This window comes from Talaromyces stipitatus, genomic scaffold (assembly GCF_000003125.1).
Source record: "Talaromyces stipitatus ATCC 10500 scf_1105507295517 genomic scaffold, whole genome shotgun sequence".
Classification (NCBI taxonomy): Eukaryota; Fungi; Ascomycota; class Eurotiomycetes; order Eurotiales; family Trichocomaceae; genus Talaromyces; species Talaromyces stipitatus.
The window spans coordinates 1,510,582-1,529,334 of NW_002990121.1; the positions used below are offsets into that span (position 1 = coordinate 1,510,582).

The 18,753-nt window shown below is 45.6% G+C and overlaps 6 protein-coding genes across 6 annotated transcripts, besides 12 other annotated features; 3 read left to right on the top strand and 3 right to left on the bottom strand.

Annotated features, from left to right (window-relative positions):
- Positions 1–545: 545 nt before the first annotated feature.
- Positions 546–1,024, top strand: TSTA_005880 (uncharacterized protein; the record flags this gene model as incomplete). Its single annotated transcript, XM_002488167.1, has 2 exons — positions 546–573; positions 702–1,024. The coding sequence occupies 2 exons, from the start codon at positions 546–548 to the stop codon at positions 1,022–1,024; spliced, it is 351 nt and encodes a 116-aa protein (XP_002488212.1).
- Positions 1,020–1,253: a mobile genetic element.
- TSTA_005890 (uncharacterized protein) lies at positions 1,251–4,612 on the top strand (the record flags this gene model as incomplete). The annotated part of the gene is made up of 3 exons (XM_002488168.1): positions 1,251–3,299; positions 3,397–4,114; positions 4,215–4,612. Exons 1-3 carry the CDS (start codon positions 1,791–1,793, stop codon positions 4,610–4,612), a joined length of 2,625 nt encoding a protein of 874 aa, XP_002488213.1. The 5' UTR covers positions 1,251–1,790.
- Positions 3,448–3,732: a mobile genetic element.
- Positions 4,613–4,867: 255 nt separating the features above from the next.
- Positions 4,868–4,889: a microsatellite.
- A 373-nt stretch (positions 4,890–5,262) lies between these two features.
- Positions 5,263–5,283: a microsatellite.
- A 751-nt stretch (positions 5,284–6,034) lies between these two features.
- TSTA_005900 (uncharacterized protein) lies at positions 6,035–7,837 on the top strand (the record flags this gene model as incomplete). Its single annotated transcript, XM_002488169.1, has 2 exons — positions 6,035–6,082; positions 7,127–7,837. 2 exons carry the CDS (start codon positions 6,035–6,037, stop codon positions 7,835–7,837), a joined length of 759 nt encoding a protein of 252 aa, XP_002488214.1.
- Positions 7,109–7,678: a mobile genetic element.
- A 917-nt stretch (positions 7,838–8,754) lies between the features above and the next one.
- Positions 8,755–9,060: a mobile genetic element.
- Positions 9,061–9,064: 4 nt separating this feature from the next.
- Positions 9,065–9,916: a mobile genetic element.
- A 1,692-nt stretch (positions 9,917–11,608) lies between these two features.
- On the bottom strand, positions 11,609–12,840 carry TSTA_005910 (uncharacterized protein; the record flags this gene model as incomplete). Its single annotated transcript, XM_002488170.1, has 3 exons — positions 11,609–12,180; positions 12,235–12,336; positions 12,381–12,840. The coding sequence occupies 3 exons, from the start codon at positions 12,838–12,840 to the stop codon at positions 11,609–11,611; spliced, it is 1,134 nt and encodes a 377-aa protein (XP_002488215.1).
- Positions 11,834–12,151: a mobile genetic element.
- Positions 12,445–12,879: a mobile genetic element.
- A 143-nt stretch (positions 12,880–13,022) lies between these two features.
- On the bottom strand, positions 13,023–14,573 carry TSTA_005920 (uncharacterized protein; the record flags this gene model as incomplete). The annotated part of the gene is made up of 2 exons (XM_002488171.1): positions 13,023–13,754; positions 14,046–14,573. 2 exons carry the CDS (start codon positions 14,571–14,573, stop codon positions 13,023–13,025), a joined length of 1,260 nt encoding a protein of 419 aa, XP_002488216.1.
- Positions 13,080–13,727: a mobile genetic element.
- Positions 13,905–14,267: a mobile genetic element.
- Positions 14,574–15,983: 1,410 nt separating the features above from the next.
- Positions 15,984–16,502, bottom strand: TSTA_005930 (uncharacterized protein; the record flags this gene model as incomplete). Its single annotated transcript, XM_002488172.1, has 2 exons — positions 15,984–16,307; positions 16,329–16,502. The coding sequence occupies 2 exons, from the start codon at positions 16,500–16,502 to the stop codon at positions 15,984–15,986; spliced, it is 498 nt and encodes a 165-aa protein (XP_002488217.1).
- A 385-nt stretch (positions 16,503–16,887) lies between these two features.
- Positions 16,888–17,250: a mobile genetic element.
- Positions 17,251–18,753: the final 1,503 nt, after the last annotated feature.

The following is an 18,753-nucleotide window of genomic DNA, read 5'->3' on the forward strand; positions in this document are numbered from 1 at the left end:
AGGAAATGATAAAGAAAGTTTCACAATACCAATTCGCCTAGCAAAGAATTCATTATCTATCGCTACTAGAGCACTTGTCGACACGGGAGCAAATGGATTAGCGTTCATAGATCAGCATTTAGCTGAGTTGTTAGCGAAGCATTTTCAAACTACATTCACAGCTTTGAACGACCCCTTGCGAGTGAAGGGCTTTAATGGGTCCGAATCAGAACCAATCCGGTACGCTATCATTGTACATCTGCTCGTTGATGGCAGACAGAGAATGGACCTTCCATTCTTAATCACAGGATTAGAGAAACATGAAGTAATTCTAGGGAGGAAGTGGTTGGCGGAGAATCATGTCTTGCTAGATTATTATTATCGGCGCCTTGTATGGCCCGAAGAACGCTCGTTGAAGGAAGAACTAGTCAGCAAGCACTTCATGAACTTACCAAGGTCAATTCTGAAGAGACCAATATTGAACAACGTTCATCAGAAGGATGCTGAACGGAGAGATAAGCTCATAGAGACCAAGGATCTGGCTCGAGTCCACTTCTGCACCCAGGATGCAGAACCACAGTCACCCCCGAGAAGGTATGGGCGCAGTCACAAAAGGAGCCAAGAAGCAAAGAAGGACCCAGAGGAGCTAGCTGAAAAGAGGGCTGTACGAGCTTAGAGAGATTGGCGAGCCAACGCGAAGAAGGCTGCTGAGTTGGATATAGCCCTTATTGGAGCAGTTGGATTTGCCCGGCATACGAGGAGAAAAGAGGTTGAAGTGTGTATGACAAGTCTACACGAGATTGACAAACGGATCGATGAGCTGAAGGGCCCAGATAGTCCTGACCATCCTGAGATTGAAGAAATCCGAAAACAGCTTCCTAAGCAATACTGGGAATATGCTGATGTTTTCCAAAAGTCCAAATCAGATGAGCTCCCGCCATCTAGACCTTATGACCATAAGATTGAACTGGTGAAAGAACAGGAACTGGGTTACAGTCCTATTTACCGGTTAGGATTAGAAGAATTAGAAGCGGCAAAAGAATAAATACATCATCGACAATCTCAATAAAGGATTTATTACCGCTAGTCAAGCCCTGTTTGCATCTCCAATCCTAATGGCTAAGAAGCCAGGAGGAGGATTATGCTTTTATGTGGATTACCGAAAACTGAATTCAATCACTAAAAAGGATCGATACCCTCTTCCACTTATCGAAGAGGTGTTTGAGCGGTTGAGCAAAGCCCGCATTTTCACAAAGCTGGATATACGACAAGGGGGGGCGGATAGCTGAAGTGGTAACAGCTGTCCTTGGAGCCTCCATTCGGTACCCATCTTCGCTGATTGACATGGCCGTAGGTTCGACTCCTACACCCCTCACCAAAACAATTACCACAAATTATCGTGGCAGCTGCAAGTGGGTGCTGCTGCCAAGGCTCGCGTGCTAGCGCATTATATCTAGCTACCGTGGGGCTTTGCCCTAAGAACCGCACCAATTCTCGGGAACCCTTTTAAAAACCATCCGACCCGCCCACGGGACAGGACACCCGAGGCTAGCCTAGCTAGTGGTTAGTCCCTTATGGGGCAAGACTGTGACGGCCAATAAGTAGGCTGCGATGCCGATATTGGTAACTGGAAGCTCAGAAGTGGTTGGAGAGTGGGCGGTAGTGGAGCAATAGGAAAGATAAGGAACTATTGTATCTAGCTTGAGAGGACAGAAGCGGCAGTCGGTTACTGTGGGTGCATATATAAATGTATAGTAGCTTAATGTGTATCCCCCCAATATTCCTAGGGGGGGAAGATTACACTTACCGCAATGCGTGCAGCGAGTGCTACTGCAGAGGATAGCCTCGTGATGGGCCTGATCGAGGACCTCAACGGCCATCTGCAAGAGGCGGTCCACCAGCTCTCCGCGGAGCTGACGACTGCCAGAAACGTGATCAATACCCAACAGGGCCTCATTACTACTCTCAACGCTAGGCTAGAGAGCCTTGAAACTTACGTGAACGCGCTACAAAGCCGTCAAATCCTACCACTCGACCCCTTTGACACAACGCGTGAGGTTGCGGCGCACGGGCCACCGCCAAGAGCCGCTTCCACGGGAGGTTTAGCGTCCACCCCAATACAGCTAGATGCCGCGCCTGAGAGCCGCGCGATAAACTCAACCGCACCTCAGCCGCAGCCGCGATATCAGAATCCAACAAAGGCTACGAAACAAGCCGTACAGCCACCTGAGGGCCCCAAAAAAGTACCTGTAACCGCCGCGAAGACCACTAAACAGCCCGAAACTACCGCTAAGCCACTGACCAAGCCCGCACCTACGAAATGGGCCGCTATTGCCGCAAATAATACCCAATCTGGAGGATGGAAAACCGTCCAGTATAAGAAACAGGCCTCAGCACCCTCTAAGGCTCTATCGATAACTGACTTGAAGCCTGTGAGTACCCGGAGCAAGGAGGAAAGACGCCTCATCTTCAGACGACGATATCCTAAAGATGCTCCGACCGCATTGAAAGCTGATGTTCTCTTGGCCCTTAACCGTGCCCTTGCAAAGGCAGGTTTTCCTGACTTTGTAAGAGCAGTCGATTCTGGATACGCGGCCTCAGGGGCCTTAACAGTGCTCCTAGAGCGAGGCACTCGCAGCAGCACCCTCGTGCCCGTCTACAACGATACTCTACTAGCCGCTGTAAGGCAAACAGATCCAGCAGTTATTTCCGTGGAGATTAGCGAACAGTGGCACCGTGTTAAGGTACAGGCAGTGCCTGTGGACCGCTACATGTATAATGACCAAGGCCTAGCACTAGCCCAAGAAGAGATTGAGCTGGGAACACCATATAGGCTTAAACGAGAGCCAACGTGGCTCAAGAGAGCCAAGACTATACAGGCTAGCAACCAGAGATTTGCCACGATTGTGATCACAGTAGGTTCTTTGGAGGAAGCTCGAACACTGATCAATAAAGGCATCAAGTTTGGAGGCCGACACCATCGAGTAGCCCCTTATTGGGAGTCAAATCCTGAGAGTATCTGCCCTCGATGCTGCGGAATCGGCCACTCCAGCTTCATGGCTTGCGGTGGCAGGCCTCCTAGATACGCGATCTGCGCAGGTGACCATGAGGCGATAGAGCACTCATGTACAGTAGTGGATTGTAGGGTTGGCCCAGCCAAACCTTGCCAACACACGGTGATCAAGTGCGTCAACTGCGAAGGTGCACACGAGGCCACATCTGCTAAGTGTCCTAGAGCTAGAGAGGCTCGTCAAAGGGCCGTCCGGAGAATGAGGGAACGATCCTTACAAGACCTCATCCCATCGGATGAGACATTCGCGGTAGTCCCTCCAAGACCAGTACTGACCCTAGAGGAGAGATCTGAACAGCCTCCAGAAGAAGAGACACTGACTTGCAGGAGCCGGTGTCACTTTACAGGCTGTACCTGAAGGCCCCTGGGAACACGTAGAAGTGCCAATGGGCCACGGACACGAGGTGTTTGACGCAGAACTAGTGGGAGTAGCCACAGCCCTTGAATGGGCACTGGAGAGGCAACCTCTTGGTCCTATCTGGGTGTTACTTGACGCACAGAATGCTATTGATCGCCTCAGATCGACAAGGCCAGGCCCTGGGCAAGCCCTTGTTCTTAGGGCTCACAAGGCAGCTGAGAAACTAGCCTTGAGAGGCCAGCCAGTCACAATACAATGGGTCCCAGGCCACTCAGGGATTGAAGGGAATGAGCAGGCTGATCAAGCTGCTAAACGTGCAGCTAGTAAACAAACCGCGCCTGGTTTTGAGCACCTATCTCTGGCGCACGTTAGAAGGGCTTGCACGGAAGCAAGGAGAGCTGCAGTATCTGAATGGGCCCAAATCAATGCTGTACAAGGCAGGCATAGAGATGGACGTGTCTACAAGATGCCTCGAGGCTGGAACCTTGACCCAGTGGCAGGAAAAGCTCCAAAAAGAGTGGCTAGTGTGATGGACGCTCAAGGCCCAGAAACAACTTCATTTCTAAGCGTAGCAGTATCGACGAAGAAAACTAAGTGTGAAGAAGAAGAAGAAAGGGGAAAACTGGCGCTGAGCCTTGAGGCTCTCCAAATACACTCTGTCATGGGATGGAGGCCTTATGGGGAAAGCGGTCTAAAAAGGCAGAATTGTAAGATCCTATCAACCAACTTGTTTGTAACTTAGGCCTTCCCTTCCTCTTCTCCCAAGCTTAGGATTATCATTAGAATAGGCTTATTGAGACGTCACAGCTAGTCGTTACTACCAGTTAAAGACAGGACATGCTCCAATTGGCACCTATCTATACCGGATAGGCCAACGGGAATCGCCTGAGTGTCAGGCCTGCAAGGAACCTCATGAGACAGTAAGGCATGTACTCTTTGAGTGCCGTGGACGTCGTGCAGGACGAAGAACTCTCTATCAAGCCCTCAAAAAAGCAGGCGTGCCACTGCCTACAGCGGCTGAGGAAGACCCCGAGGCTAGGCTATTTGCTGAGCCTAGAGCGACGCAGGGTTTGCTGCAATTCGTGGCTGAAGCCAACCTATTCAATGATAAGGAGCGGACAGCCAGAGAGGCTAAGTCTAGTGATGCGTGGGGGTGGGATACGTTGGAGGAAGGTGGCCTAGGTGTCACATTGGAGGATGAATAGGGGTGAGGGCACACTAGTCAGAGTTTGTACTGATTAGGTGTGCCCACGGGTTTGGAACTATAAGGGATCTCCGGAAGGATTAGCCTAGGGAGAGTGCCCAAAGGTCCCTGGCATATCGGCCACATGGGGACGAGATAGTGATTTATTTTGAATTTTTGTATGTAGGATTCTGATAGGGGTGAGGCCTGTAGGGTCTCACCAAGGCTTCCAGAGGTCTGTCATAGCCAATAGGGCTGGGTACGGACAATAAACTTGAATAATAATAATAATAATAATAGGAGCTCCCATTTGGAGGATGGGTAGGGATAAGGGCACACTAGTCAGGGTTTGTACGGACTAGGCGTGCCCACGGGTTTGGAACTATAAGGGATCTCCGGAAGGATTAGCCTAGGGAGAGTGCCCAAAGGTCCCTGGCATATCGGCCATATGGGGACGAGATAGTGATTTTTGAATTTTGCATGTATGACTCTGATAGGGGTGAAGCCGATAGGACGTCACCAAGGCTTCTAGTGGTCTGTCATAGCCAGTAGGGCTGGGTACGGACAATAAACTTGATTAATAATAATCTAACCCTAGACCTTCAAATAACAGCAGGTCACTCAATCAGCATTCCAGCAGAAGTTCATGTGGTGGAGAACCTAAGCTGTGACTTATTTATTTATTTATTTATTAATCAAGTTTATTGTCCGTACCCAGCCCTACTGGCTATGACAGACCACTAGAAGCCTTGGTGACGTCCTATCGGCCTCACCCCTATCAGAATCATACATGCAAAAATTCAAAAATCACTATCTCGTCCCCATATCGCCGATATGCCAGGGACCTTTGGGTACTCCCCCTAGGCTAATCCTTCCGGAGATCCCTAATAGTTCCAAACCCGTGGGCACGCCTAGTTGGTACAAACCCTGATTAGTGTGCCCTTATCCCTACCCATCCTCCAGTGTGATACCTAGGCCACCTTCCTCCAACGTATCCCACCCCCACGCATCACTAGACTCAGCCTCTCTGGCTGTCCGCTCCTTATCATTAAACAGGTTGGCTTCAGCCACGAATTGCAGCAAACCCTGCGTCGCCCTAGGCTCAGCAAATAGCCTAGCCTCGGGACTTTCCTCAGCCGCTGTAGGTAGCGGCACTCCAGCTTTCTCGAGGGCTCGATATAAAGCCCTCCGTCCTGCAGGGCGTCCTCGGCATTCAAAAAGCACATGCCTCACTGTCTCATGAGGCTCCTTGCAAGCCTGACACTCAGGCGATTCCCGTCGGCCTATCCGGTGTAGATAGGTGCCGATTGGGGCATGTCCTGTATCTCAGGGGCTTGATATGTTGTATAACGGGCACACTAATCGTGGAAAGATGATGAATATGTTTTGTCCCTATCTAGGTCTCCGGGGACCAGTAACTAACTAAGTAGTGTCACGTGACAAAATGCCGCCCCAGAAAAAAGGTGGCCTCACCGTGGTGAAAAGATATAAGGTAATACAGGAAGCATCGCCTGGCTATTTAGGAACATAATCAAGTTGGAGTGAAGTGAGTGAATGGCGGTAGGAGATGACTGGGATGCGACGTGTATGAATACTGGGTTAAGGAGATCTTGCTGTTATCCTAATTGGGGGTGGAATCTGGGTTCTTGGTCTTGAGTGTCAGATTCCCCGTTTGTTTCTAGTGGTGTCGTCTTTTTCTCAAATTGTGCGAAAGTTCAGGGGATTGGTGGAAACGATCGCTGCAGTTTGCCAACTAGTGTTCCTGACATCTTTGTACTTGACAAGATAGAATCAGATTTTGCGTTTCGAACTGGATTGAATAGGCATTACTTTTTTATCTAGTATTTCCTCAACTTCGAATGGCAGTCAGATTTGGTGAACATCCTGTGGGATTGTCGTTATAATGGATCTTTCCTATTCATCTTTTGGTGCTTGTTCAAGGTGGATGACAGAAATAATAGGATGGATGCGTAGGTCTGGTGGCAGGTCCATCTCGTATGCAAGATTGCCAACTCTTCTTTTGATGGGAAAGGCCCCCATCTTCACGGGAGACAGGCAGCTTGCGCCTTCCATCTTGTAACCATTGTGTCCTGGTTTTCTCGTAAGGCGGATGTATGCTTTCTCCTTCAGTTCCACTGGTTTGTGCTTTTAATCAAAGTAGAAGGCCATTCAGCTCTGTGCGTATTGTATTGCGTCTGCCGCTTCGGAACGGATGCGTTCCCTCTCTTTGATGAATTCGTCAGCGGAGTCATATCGGTATTCTCCTTGTGGAATGAATTCCGACCTAGCTTCGACTCCATAATACATTCAGTCCGATCAATAAGTCACAGCTTACTTCCAGTAACCCTTAGACATGGTGGCCTCCACGCACAACCTGGAGAGCAACCGCTAGACGACCGTGAATGGGCCTCTAGAGATAACAAGGTGCCGAATCGACTCGGCCAAAGGCTTGCAAAGCACCTAGCTCAACGGCTGAGCAGAGACCCCTCGGGAGGAATCGAAAGGACTGAACAATGCGAGCTTAAAGGCTTCCCAGGCTCTCGGTCCTATCTGGGTGTTCCTTGACGCGCAGAATGCTATTGATCGCCTCAAGTCATCAAGACCAGGCCCTGGGCAAGCCCTTGTTCTTAGGGCTCACAGGGCAGTGGAGAAGCTAGCCATGAGAGGTCAGCTGGTGACAATACAATGGGTTCCAGGCCACTCAGGGATCGAAGGGAATGAACAGGCTGATCAAGCTGCTAAACGCGCAGCTAGTAAACAAACCGCACCTGGTTTTGAGCACCTGTCTCTAGCGTACGTTAGACGGGCTTGCACGGAAGCAAGAAGAGCTGCAGTATCTGAATGGGCTCGAATCAACGCTGTACAAGGCAGGCATAGAGATGGACGTGTCTACAAGATGCCTCGAGGCTGGAACCTTGACCCAGTGGCAGGAAAAGCCCCAAAAAGACTGGCTAGTCGGTACTACCAGCTGAAGACAGGACATGCCCCAATCGGCACCTATCTACACCGGATAGGCCGACGGGAATCGCCTGAGTGTCAGGCTTGCAAGGAGCCTCATGAGACAGTGAGGCATGTGCTTTTTGAATGTCGAGGACGCCGTACAGGACGGAGGGCTTTATACCGAGCCCTCGAGAAAGCTGGAGTGCCGCTACCTACAGCGGCTGAGGAAAGTCCTGAGGCTAGGTGTGACGGCTCAGCCCTAGCTTTCGGCTTGGCGTCACTTATTGATTGGGAATCCTTTGAATAAAGGTCTCCATCAATAAATGTGATATCAATCGGCATTGTCATTTGTTATTGATACGCACTGATTCCCTATTGAGATGCGGGTGAGGCAACAGAGGTTTGTATGAGATGGACGTTACTATCAATGAGTAAATATGGGTAGAGGTTTAAATACGGGCTGTTCCTCCTTGATAGATAGTTTTCCTCTTCATACTCAGTTTCTCGTCAGCACTGGCACCTAGATAGTGAATATCACTTGGTTGGATTGGTCGTATGTTACACTAACCATTTAACGCGGTAATGAAACTTCCTCCACCTCATCTTAGAATCTAAAATCTCTTCCACTTCTCATTCCTTCTGACTATTAACCTCAAGTGATGGTGCCTTATCTAGGATCTGCCCAGGGAGTGGTTCAGTTAATGATACTCTCCTTAACTTCTCAGGTGCAAAAACAGGGTGGACATTAATGCCGTCATCCAGCTTCAACCGAAACGCATGCCCAACCTTGTCCACGATTTGAAACGGACCTGCGGCTTGATGGTCAAGCTTCCTACTTGGACAACCTATATCCCAGTTCTTAGTTAAGACCATAACTTTATCCCTAATATCAAAATTAACCTCACGTCTGTGCTTGTCAGCCTGCACTTTCTGTTGTTGCTATGACTTCTTGATATTCCCGCGCACAAACTCCCAGACCTCTTGGAATCGCTTCATCCATGCCTGAGCATCTTTCTTATTGGTAGTCAGCTTCCTTGGTGGTTCCAGCTTACTCCAATCAAACAACATCCTCGGCTGAAAACCTTTTTCAATTATGAATAGTGATAGTCCTGTCGAATCCTGTAGTAAGACAGCTGCTGCAAAATCCATAATTGGAATCCATTCTGACCAGTCGTCTTGGAAATAGTGAGCATATTGTTCTTTATAGTCCACCTTTGGATCTTCTTTCCGAGTGAGAGCGTCCACCAATGTATTTTCCTTTCCAGGTCGATGCTTTATAATGAAGTGATACTGATGTAAATGTTCATACTAGCGTGCCTGTCTTCCTGTTAATCGCTTTATCATCATGAAGTATTGCAATGCTAAATGATCAGATAAGATCTTAAAATGTTTATCTCTCTGAAGCCCAATCAATTCTGCTCGCCACTCTTTCAAAGCTTTAACTATCACTAACATCTCTTTGTCATGAATATCGTAGTTGAACTCGGCGCTAGTCATAGTTCTAGAGTAATATGCCACTGGGTGCCATTGTCTATCTTCCTGTAGTTGGAAGAATTGCTGCGATCACTCCATCTGACGCATCTGTCTCCAGGCGTGAAGGTAGTTCGGGTCTGTAATGGCATAGTATTGGAGCGCTAGCAAGGCATCTTTTCAGCTCTTCAAAGGCTCTATTGTATTTAGTTGTCCACCTGAATGGGACATCCTGCCTTGTTAGGTAATTCAAAGGCTTCACTATCCTGCTATATTCTCTGATAAACTTCCTATAGAACCCACAGAAGCCCAGGAACAATTGTACGCTAAAAACAGTAGTGGGGACTGCGCACTTAATAACTGCATGAATCTTCTCCTGATCTACTTCCATTCCCTTAGGAGTAAGAATGAAGCCTAAGAACCTGGTCCTAGTCATATGGAATTTGCACTTATGCAGAGCTACTTGGAGACCCGCACTCCTAAGTCTCTCCAATACTCTCTTGACATGGATCTTATGCTCTAACTCATTCTCACTATAAATAAGTAGGTTATCCACAAAGGCAATAAGGAACTGATCCAGACAGTCCATAAAAAGATTATTGACTAATTGTTGTAAAGTAGCAGGTCTATTTGTCAAACCAAATGGCATGACCTTGTATTTGTACGTGCCATAGCGACACTGGAATGTCGTCAGGTCCTCCGAATCAGGATCCATTTGTATGCGGTGAAAGCCTTAATGGATATCTAACTTTGTGAAAATTCATGCTCGATTCAATCTCTCAAAAACCTTCTCAATGAGTGGCAAGGGGTAACGATCTTTCTTGGTCAATTGGTTCAGCTTCCGGTAGTCTACACAGAAACGGAGACCACCTCCTGGTTTCTGTGCCATGATGATTGGCAAGGCAAAAGGTCGTTGCTAGGCTCAATAAATCCTTTATTGAGATTATCGACGATGTATTCTCTTGCAGCCTCTAGCTCCTCCAGCGACATCTTGTACAATAGATGATAACTAAGCTCATTTGGCTTCTTGAGCTCAATCTTGTGATTGTAGGGTTGGTGCTGCGGTAGCTTGTCAGATTCTCTTTTTGAAAAGACATCGGCATAATCCTTGAGGTAAGCCAGAGGGAGTTTCTCCCAGATCTCTCCTAGTTCCATCTCTTCCTCAGTTATTAATTTGTTGGCAATAATCTTATCAATCTCGTGTAAGCTTGTAAGAAGATAGTGCTCTTTTTCTGTTGTATAAGTTGATAGAAACCGTTACCTCCAAGGACTACAATATCCAATTCCACTAACTTCCGTGCTTCAGGATTCCGTTGAATTGTTGGTGGCGTTGGCTTCTCCTCTTCTAAACCCTTTACTAAATCTTTCAATGCTTTTCCCATTCGGAGTAATGACGCCTCATGGCTCTTTTAATATGTCCAACTATACTCAATGGGTATGTTCTTCGCCTGCTCATCAAACGCTTTATTCCGTCGATCTGCGTCTTGCTGGTGAGTTGGGTTGATTTCCTGGGATCGCTGCAAAATCTATTGGGGCACTCTGACATAATTCTTGGTTACCAATTTATCCTTTAATGATATGTCCTCTAGCCAACGCAGTTGCTGCTTCGCACAATCCAGTAACACTCTGTGTTTAGCGAACCACATTCTTCCTAGTATTATATCATGCTTGCTAAGATCAACAATGAGGAACGGCATATCCAGTTGCCGTCGAACGTTAATAATAAGTGTGAAAATAATGATATGAGTGATCGGTGTAGCTTGCTTGCCATTGTATCCCTTGACCATACAGTTGGCTTCTAACTGGTGAGTCTTAACCTTCAGGAACCAGTATAGCAAAATCCATATCCATGAATACTAATCCATTTGCTCCAGTATCAGCGAGTGCTTTGGCAGAAATTAAACGTGAATTCTTAGCTATCTGAATTGGTACAGTAAAACTATCCTTCTCTCAACCAATCAATCGACTAAGATCAATACCGCATAAGCTGACTTCAACTGAGCCCAAGATAGAGACTTTTCCTAGGCTTAGTCGTTTTCCGAATCTGAATCAGAGTTAACTGAGCTTACTTCATCTACCTTTTCTAGCTTCTTGAGGTCTGAACTCCTCTTTGCAGCTGATTTGTCATTATTGGGACAATCTCGACTAATGTGACTAGGTTGGCGACATTTGAAGTATTTGCCCTGTTTCATAAGCAGAGTACGAGCTGCGTCATCCACCCATCCACCTTTTTTTCCATCCTTGTTTGACGAACTGCTACTGGCAGCAGAGGGAGCAGGGGAGTAGACCTAGGCAGGTGTTCCGGGTAACCCAACTGAAACATGTGTCAAACCCAACTTGGGCTGGGTTTTGGGCTCAAGGTGGGTGTTCTGAGTTGGGTTCTGGGCTTTCATATAGAACCCAACTGGGTTTTGGGTAACCCAGTTGGGTAGACAAACCAGACAAACATTATAGATCATGTGATATGCATTAATTGTGCAGTCCCGTCTTGTATTTATATGTATTCAAACTGTATTACTTTATATCATTATATGTATAGTCGAGAAGTGGAAGAATAAGAATTCTAAGAAAATCATTTCTAAGTGCCCTTCTATTTCTTCTCTAACGACTAATAGTGAAGGAACTGATCATCTTCACGCCTTGTACGCTTCCGATTTCGTCCTGAGATACGTGGTTGCGTGTCAGGTAAAGGAAGAACCGCTTCATCATCAGATGAAATAGGTTCCTGGTACTCTTGCTCCCCATTAGACACCATACTCATTCGTCTCTTGCCCTGAGCACGCTTAGATAGCTGTTGAGTAGCCGGTTGGTCTATACTAATCTCCAGGCCATCATCTTCATTATCACTGATTGGCTCAAGAGTATCTTGAAGCTGTTGAGCATCTTTCTCTTCATCAAGTGCTTGCTGTTCCTCATTCGAAAGATATTGTTTCATAAGGGAAAGTTCCTTTTCTTCCACTTCAAACCTTGATGTACACATGAATAGCATTAGATCTTGGATTGTCGTAGAATTAAGTGAGCCTCGACGATAATGGCAGACATCTCGAGCAGAATTAAAAAGCCGCTCAACACCAGCGCCAGTGGCAGGTATTGAGAGTATATCACGTGCCATGTTTGCAAGAGCTGGAAATTTGTGTTCATGCTCTTTCCAGAATGTCCGTGGAGTAATTGGGGCCGTTTCTATTAGAGGATATTAATCAGTAAAGCGCCAGCAGGAGAAATGATATTACTTACCACTCTCAAGGTACTGTGTAGCCTCGTCACTACTCACTGATTGATTAAAATCAGGAGCAAAAAGCGCATCGATCTTTGATGTCTGAACACCCAAAGAAGGTTCTGTGGAGAGCTTTGTGTAGCTGACAAGCGTTCCTTATACAGACCTGCATAGGTTTCAAAGCTTTTGCGATATTGATCACGTAATTCAGGACCCCAATCCTTATTATTAAAGAACTGAAGCTTGTTTTGCGGTGCAAGGATTGTCCCAATTGCAAACAGATCACCATGGACCTTATCTGTTTCCCTATAGTAGACAGATAGCTTCTCCTTTGCTGCATGTAGAGCACTAAGCATAAGCTTCTTCCAGGCTACTTTCTTCCGCTGAAGCCGACGGATTGATGCTTCAAGATGATCAAAAAGTTTATTGTAGATACTGAAGATGACATGGAAGGTCACATCTTTCGTTTGAGAAAGCGCGGTAGTGAATTTAAAGAATGGTTGAGTAATCCAAAGAAGATACTCAATCTGGCGCCATTCTTCTTGGTCAAGCATCAAGTGATCATGCCCATTTTGCGAGCAGAACTGATCAAAGATTGGCTGTAGTCTCTTTGCTCTTCGCAGCATTAAGAAGGTGGAATTCCAGCGAGTCTTAACATCTTGGATTGGTACAAGCTTTGGCGCTTCAGTCTGGAGATCAAGAAGGCTTCACGACGTTGAGGGCTTGCATTAATAAAGATTGCAAGCGCTCTCATCTAATAGTGGAGCAATAATTAATATAATGCAAATGCTATGTAGTAAACACTCACTTAAAGACTCACTTTATTAAGGGTATCAGCAATTTCTCGCTTTTGCTGCCTTGCTCGCAGTGACTGCGATCGGGCCTCTGACCAATTAATCTCTATTATCTCATTCTTTGGATTGGCGTTCATCTGACCAAGAAGCTTCTGTAAACTTAGCTGGATCACATGCGCGATGCAGGGAACACGGATAATTGCAGTGTCAGTGCTGATTTGATTTGACTGGATTGAATCTTGTATACTTTCCATTAATTTAACGTTATTTGCTGCATTATCTGTTGTGATAGAAAGCACACGATCTATAATTTTATACTGCTGAAGCAGGTCAAAAAGAACAGCACTTAGGTTGGCACCAGAGTGAGATCCATGAAGCGGTTCGAAACCAAGCAAAATTTCTCGATAATTCCATTTGTCTTCAATAAAATATCCTGTGATTGCCATAAACGCCTGTTGAAATGGAGATGTCCAGCAATCAAGGGCAATTGATAGCTTTGTACCAGATGGAAGCGTATCAAGCATCTTTTGTTGCCGTATCTTGATTGTGTCCTGTAACCGCCGTCGAATGGTTCGGGAGGAAGGAATATTGGGCTGTGAAGAAGCAAGTCGGGCGAATTCAATTAATTCTTGAAACTCAGAGTGTTCAATAAGTTGAAAAGGAAGCTTTGCCCTTGTAATAAAGGTAAGAAGCTTCTCCTCCCATGCTTGCTGAGAGAAAACCGGTGTCGTTGTAAGACGTTGCGGCTATCAATATTAGTTAATGTATAATAGATGTAAGGCGGAGAACTTAGAATCGGGGATAACTTCACCACGGAAGCTGGATCACGTGGTCAATTCCGGCTGCTTAGTCATTACCCGAACCGCACTACGGCTCGGCTATGTATTTAGCTACGATTCGAATAGGATTCAGAAGGTAGCAAATAGCTACCTTACGAATCGTACCCTACCTTGGAAATCGAAGCTATATTCGTATCTCATTATCACGCCCTCTACCCACTCTCTTACAATAGAGGTTGAGAACTTGAGATAGCTTACCATGTCTTGTACAAGTGACATAATGCCTTTCTGCTTTGTACGATTGGCAGAGAGATTACGGCATTGCGACCCTTTTAGATGTCTTGCCATAGTTGATGTGCCATGCTCATTATTATGTGGATGATCAAGTATATTACCACATTTCTTGCACATAAGCTTTGCTTTGCCATCACTGGCCTGCGCGACTTGATCAAAGCTATCCCACATGCTTGAGAAGCGCCTATTACTATCCCAACGTATTCTTTTCTTTGCTCCATACTCTGTTTTAAGCCACCATTCAACAAATTCCGTCTTTGACATCGTAGTATAAAGCACGTAGGATTTCTTGCGATCAGGCCCGACGCGCTGGAGGGAGGGGGGCGGTGGTGGCGCCGGAGTTCGAAACGTAGAATAATCGTTATCTGAATTAAAGCTCTGTTGGCTATGAGAAAGATTGGGTGTAAGATTGTCTTGTGGGATATTTGTGAAGGTGTCAATACTATTAGATTCATATAAGGATGGAGTGAAAGAGTCAGAGAATTGAGACATGGTGAAATAAATGCTAGGGTTGAGAGTAAAGTGAGCAATAATTAATTTACAGAAATCTTTAAGTCTAGAAAATAAAATATTTAGATGATAGATGGGGGGCACATGATCACACTGGTTAGCTAGCAGCCAAATTGAAGTTATTGATCTATCATATTTTGACCCTCCTGCAGATAGAATAAATGGTATGATTGGATAGTATCATCTAGAACACTGGGTTTTCTGGGCTACCCAACAGATCACCCAGAACATGTTCCGGAACGGGCCCATAATATCCAGAAAGCCCAGTTTCCTTCGATATTCTTCTAAGTTCGAGCTTTTCTATAGAAAAATATCATCACTAGGTATAGAAGATCCTTCTTCCTACCATCTCTTCTTCTCGGTTATCTTAGTCGTTAGCTTGGTAATGAACAATACCACCTTTCTCACTATCCATCTCTCCCAGTTCTCCCTTAGGTGAACTGGCGTCCACCTCAGACACGACCTAACATTTGAGTCCTACTATACTCTGCAGTTTAAATATATTTCTACAGTGATAAAGAGTACCTTGACAGATATAGCTTATTAACCACCACAACACGGTAATATTATCTTGAGACCTTAAGATAATAGATAATTACCAGTGTTGATTTATTAAGAAACAGCCGAATTACTCAAGATTTCGTATGTTTAAGGACTATATATTAATCGAAACCACGGAGGTGACTGGAACAGGTGTAAATAACAGTATTTTATTGAAGTTAGTCAGCAGAATTATACGCTTGGCGTGGCCTAGTTGGGAAAATTATACTAAAATGAAACAACCTGGGTAACCCAACTGGGCTGGGCTTGGGCTCAGGGGGGGTGTTCCGGGTTTTACCTGGGCTGGGTTTTGGGCTCAAGGGGGGTGTTCCGGGTTGGGTTTTGCCGAGGTCTACAGGGGAGGAACGGTTCGCAGGAGTTAAGCAAATAGAGTTAGCAGTGTTGGAATTGGCACTCGAATTTGTATTTATACTGCGACGGAGTACTTTGCTCTCAACAGCAGAGATTGCTTTAAGGTGATTTGCTGTCTTTGTAACTTTTCTCACAAAACCAGCCTAGTCGAGGTCTGGGTCATCTGCTTCGTCAGTCAACTTACGCTGCAGCTCAAAACTCAGCTTGCTGTAAAGGTCTTCCAAGATCGAATGTCGGTCTTGGATTCTTGAGCTTTGTGAGTGAATTTAGTTAGGAAATCCTGGAATCTCATCTTGCTCGTCATCTGGAAAGCACGGTATCTCGCTCTTGCATTGGTGACTTAATTAACGTCTTCGAAAATGGTCTTCAAGTGGTTAAACATGTCATCAGCATCCATGAATGAATGAGAAGAGTCCTTACGGAGACGGGGCATCAAATGCTTGGCTCCCTGACCCTCGCACATTTTCTTCACAAAAGAATTCAATCCTTCGCATTTGGATAGTAATCCGCGTTGCTCTTTAGGGTTCCTTCCACGTCAATCAACCAAGACTCAAAGGTTGGATTGACACCGTCTGAGAGCTTCGCTCCCTTGGGTAACTTAGTAGATTTTGGTGTGAGGGTCGGTCTTGGTGTGCCTTCCTCGCTATCACCCCGACCACCAGTTTGGAGATGCAACTTAGCAAAAGCTTGCATGTACTGGTCACGTTCTCCTTGCAGTTCAATAATATTGTCGGCGTTTTGCTTAGCCTCGCGACGAGCCTCTTTCACTTCTTTCTTGAGTCGGGTAAGTTCTTCTTTCTGATTCTGATTCTGATTAATATTTACTCCACCTGGAGTATTAAGATTCTCTTCTGCCTCTTTGACGGATTCTTCTTCTATGTAAGTTTTCTCGAAAATAGCTTCTGGATCTGCCTTGTCGAATTCTTCCATGTACGAAAGGAGACGATCCTCTCGTAAGTTGGCAAGTACCTCTTCAGGCAGCTGACTGACACGAGGCATCGCGAGTTCTATTCTATCGGTTCGGTTCTATTCGGTTTTCGAAATTTTAGGAAATTAGGATAAAGTGGTGCCTTGTTGCTAAGACGGTGTTATTAATGAATATTAACGACGTTGTCAGATAGCTGTCAAGGCGTGGAAAAAATAGGGATGATGCTTAGTTTAATGTAAGGGCTCAATCAACATAATAATATTGGAAGCTAAACACGAGAAAACTAAGCATGGAGAGGAAAGGAGAAAACATGAATGTGAGACTATCCCTGGATGCCCTTCACGTGGCGTGCTCACGTGACCAGGAACAACCCTCATAGCTAACCCTACCCGCGACCAACCAGCGGTTCTACGAACCATACACATTTCTGAATAGCCTCATGCTTGGCCGTCACAGATAGTCATATTTCCGAGTATATTTGGTAGATAATTCATCGTAACATTTAACGAATCGATTCACCTATTTCTCTTCAATAGAAGCTGTACTGAGAGATACTCTTGCAGAGAATAGTAGCTGGGCCAAATATCGTACAGTTGATGTTTGTGATGGTAAGCCACGTCTTCCCATATTCAATATCCATGTAATAAGAGTATATTCTTCAGTATCTGTAAGTTTTCGAGAATTTGCAGCAGTGTTACTGCGCCTTTTGGTCCCTTTGACGTATCTTTGAAGACTCGATTGAGGAACATCATATGCCAAAGCCGCCTTATTGATTGACTTGATGCGGCCATTTTTATAATCATTCGAAGCTAACTGTATTACGGCAGTCTAATCGTACGTTGAGGACAACATGAGTATTTTACAAATTTTACATTTGCCAACATGTAACACGCGCCATTTTGATTGGCCAGATCTGCTGATTAATTGTAATGAAAACATCACTAGTAATACAATGGAAATTTCAGCGTGTGATTGGCCGCCACGGACCCCGCATTGCAAATTCTATTGGCATTACTTAATACTGTATTTTTCATTAGTCGTAATATATTACTATAAATAGGGTACATTTCACGCACTAGTAGATTAAACGAGCCAATCAGATTCGATTGACATAAAAGAGGTTCCAGCTTTGACCAATCAGAGCTGCGGAATCTGTCATAGTAATAACCTCATTGAAGTTCACACGCACTTGCCCATTCTCACTCCAAGCTACTCCATGCAAGGGTTTGAAGTTTTGTAAGTCAACCAATATATGAACTAGCAAGCTCTCTAACGGTCTAGTGTCATAAGATGTAAAGAGTAACAGCTAATAAATTAGTAAAGCTAATAGCGCTACTGCACAATAGAACAAGGATAACCCAAAGCAAAATAATAATAAGCAGACAACTTTTATTAACCACCATTTATAATCCTAAGAAAAAATCTGTAACTAAAATTGCTTTTTAGGTTTTGCAATTCCGTGCTTTCGGCGTGTATTAGTAGTAGGGACATCAAGTGAAGCATTATCGGTAGTATCAACTTGTTCAGCACCCTCTAACTCTAGAGCATGATCAATATTCTCTTCGTTAACCTCAGTACTGGTCGATTCAGTACAGGGATTAGTATTTATTAATACTTCGTAAGCTCTGTGCTCTTCGTCATAGATTCTTTCCACTTCATTCCCCTCTTCGATGAGTGCCTCTGTTTCTGCAATAAGAGTGGCAATTTCGTTTTGAATCTGAAAAGGCTCGGGAGTTTCACTCTCCCAAAATCGTCTCCTTGGGAATCGAGATCTTGGTCTTGAGCCCCCATCCGGAGAGGTAGGTTCGGCTTTGATGCAAGGCTCATTTTTAGATGGACTCGGTGCTCGTTTACGCTTATGTGAAAGAGCATGCTGTTTAGTTGTCGGAACAGTATCGTCACTCTCTATAATAGCTGTATCCTGCTCAGGTATATCTTGCCTATCGTCTTCGCCATCCTGTGTATCAACATTGCCATCCCGTGTAGCAATATGCTGTGTATGGGGGGCGGATAGCTGAAGTGGTAACGGCTATCCTTGGGGCCTCCATTCGGTACCCATCTTCGCTGATTGACAAGGCCTTAGGTTCGACTCCTACACCCCTCACCAAAACAATTACCACAAATTATCGTGGCAGCTGCAAGTGGGTGCCGCTGCCAAGGCTCGCGTGCTAGCGCTTTATATCTAGCCACCGTAGGGCTTTTGCCCTAAGAACCGCACCAATTCTCGGGAACCCTTTTAAAAACCATCCGACCCGCCCACGGGACAGGACACCCGAGGCTAGCCTAGCTAGTGGTTAGTCCCTTATGGGGCAAGACTGTGAC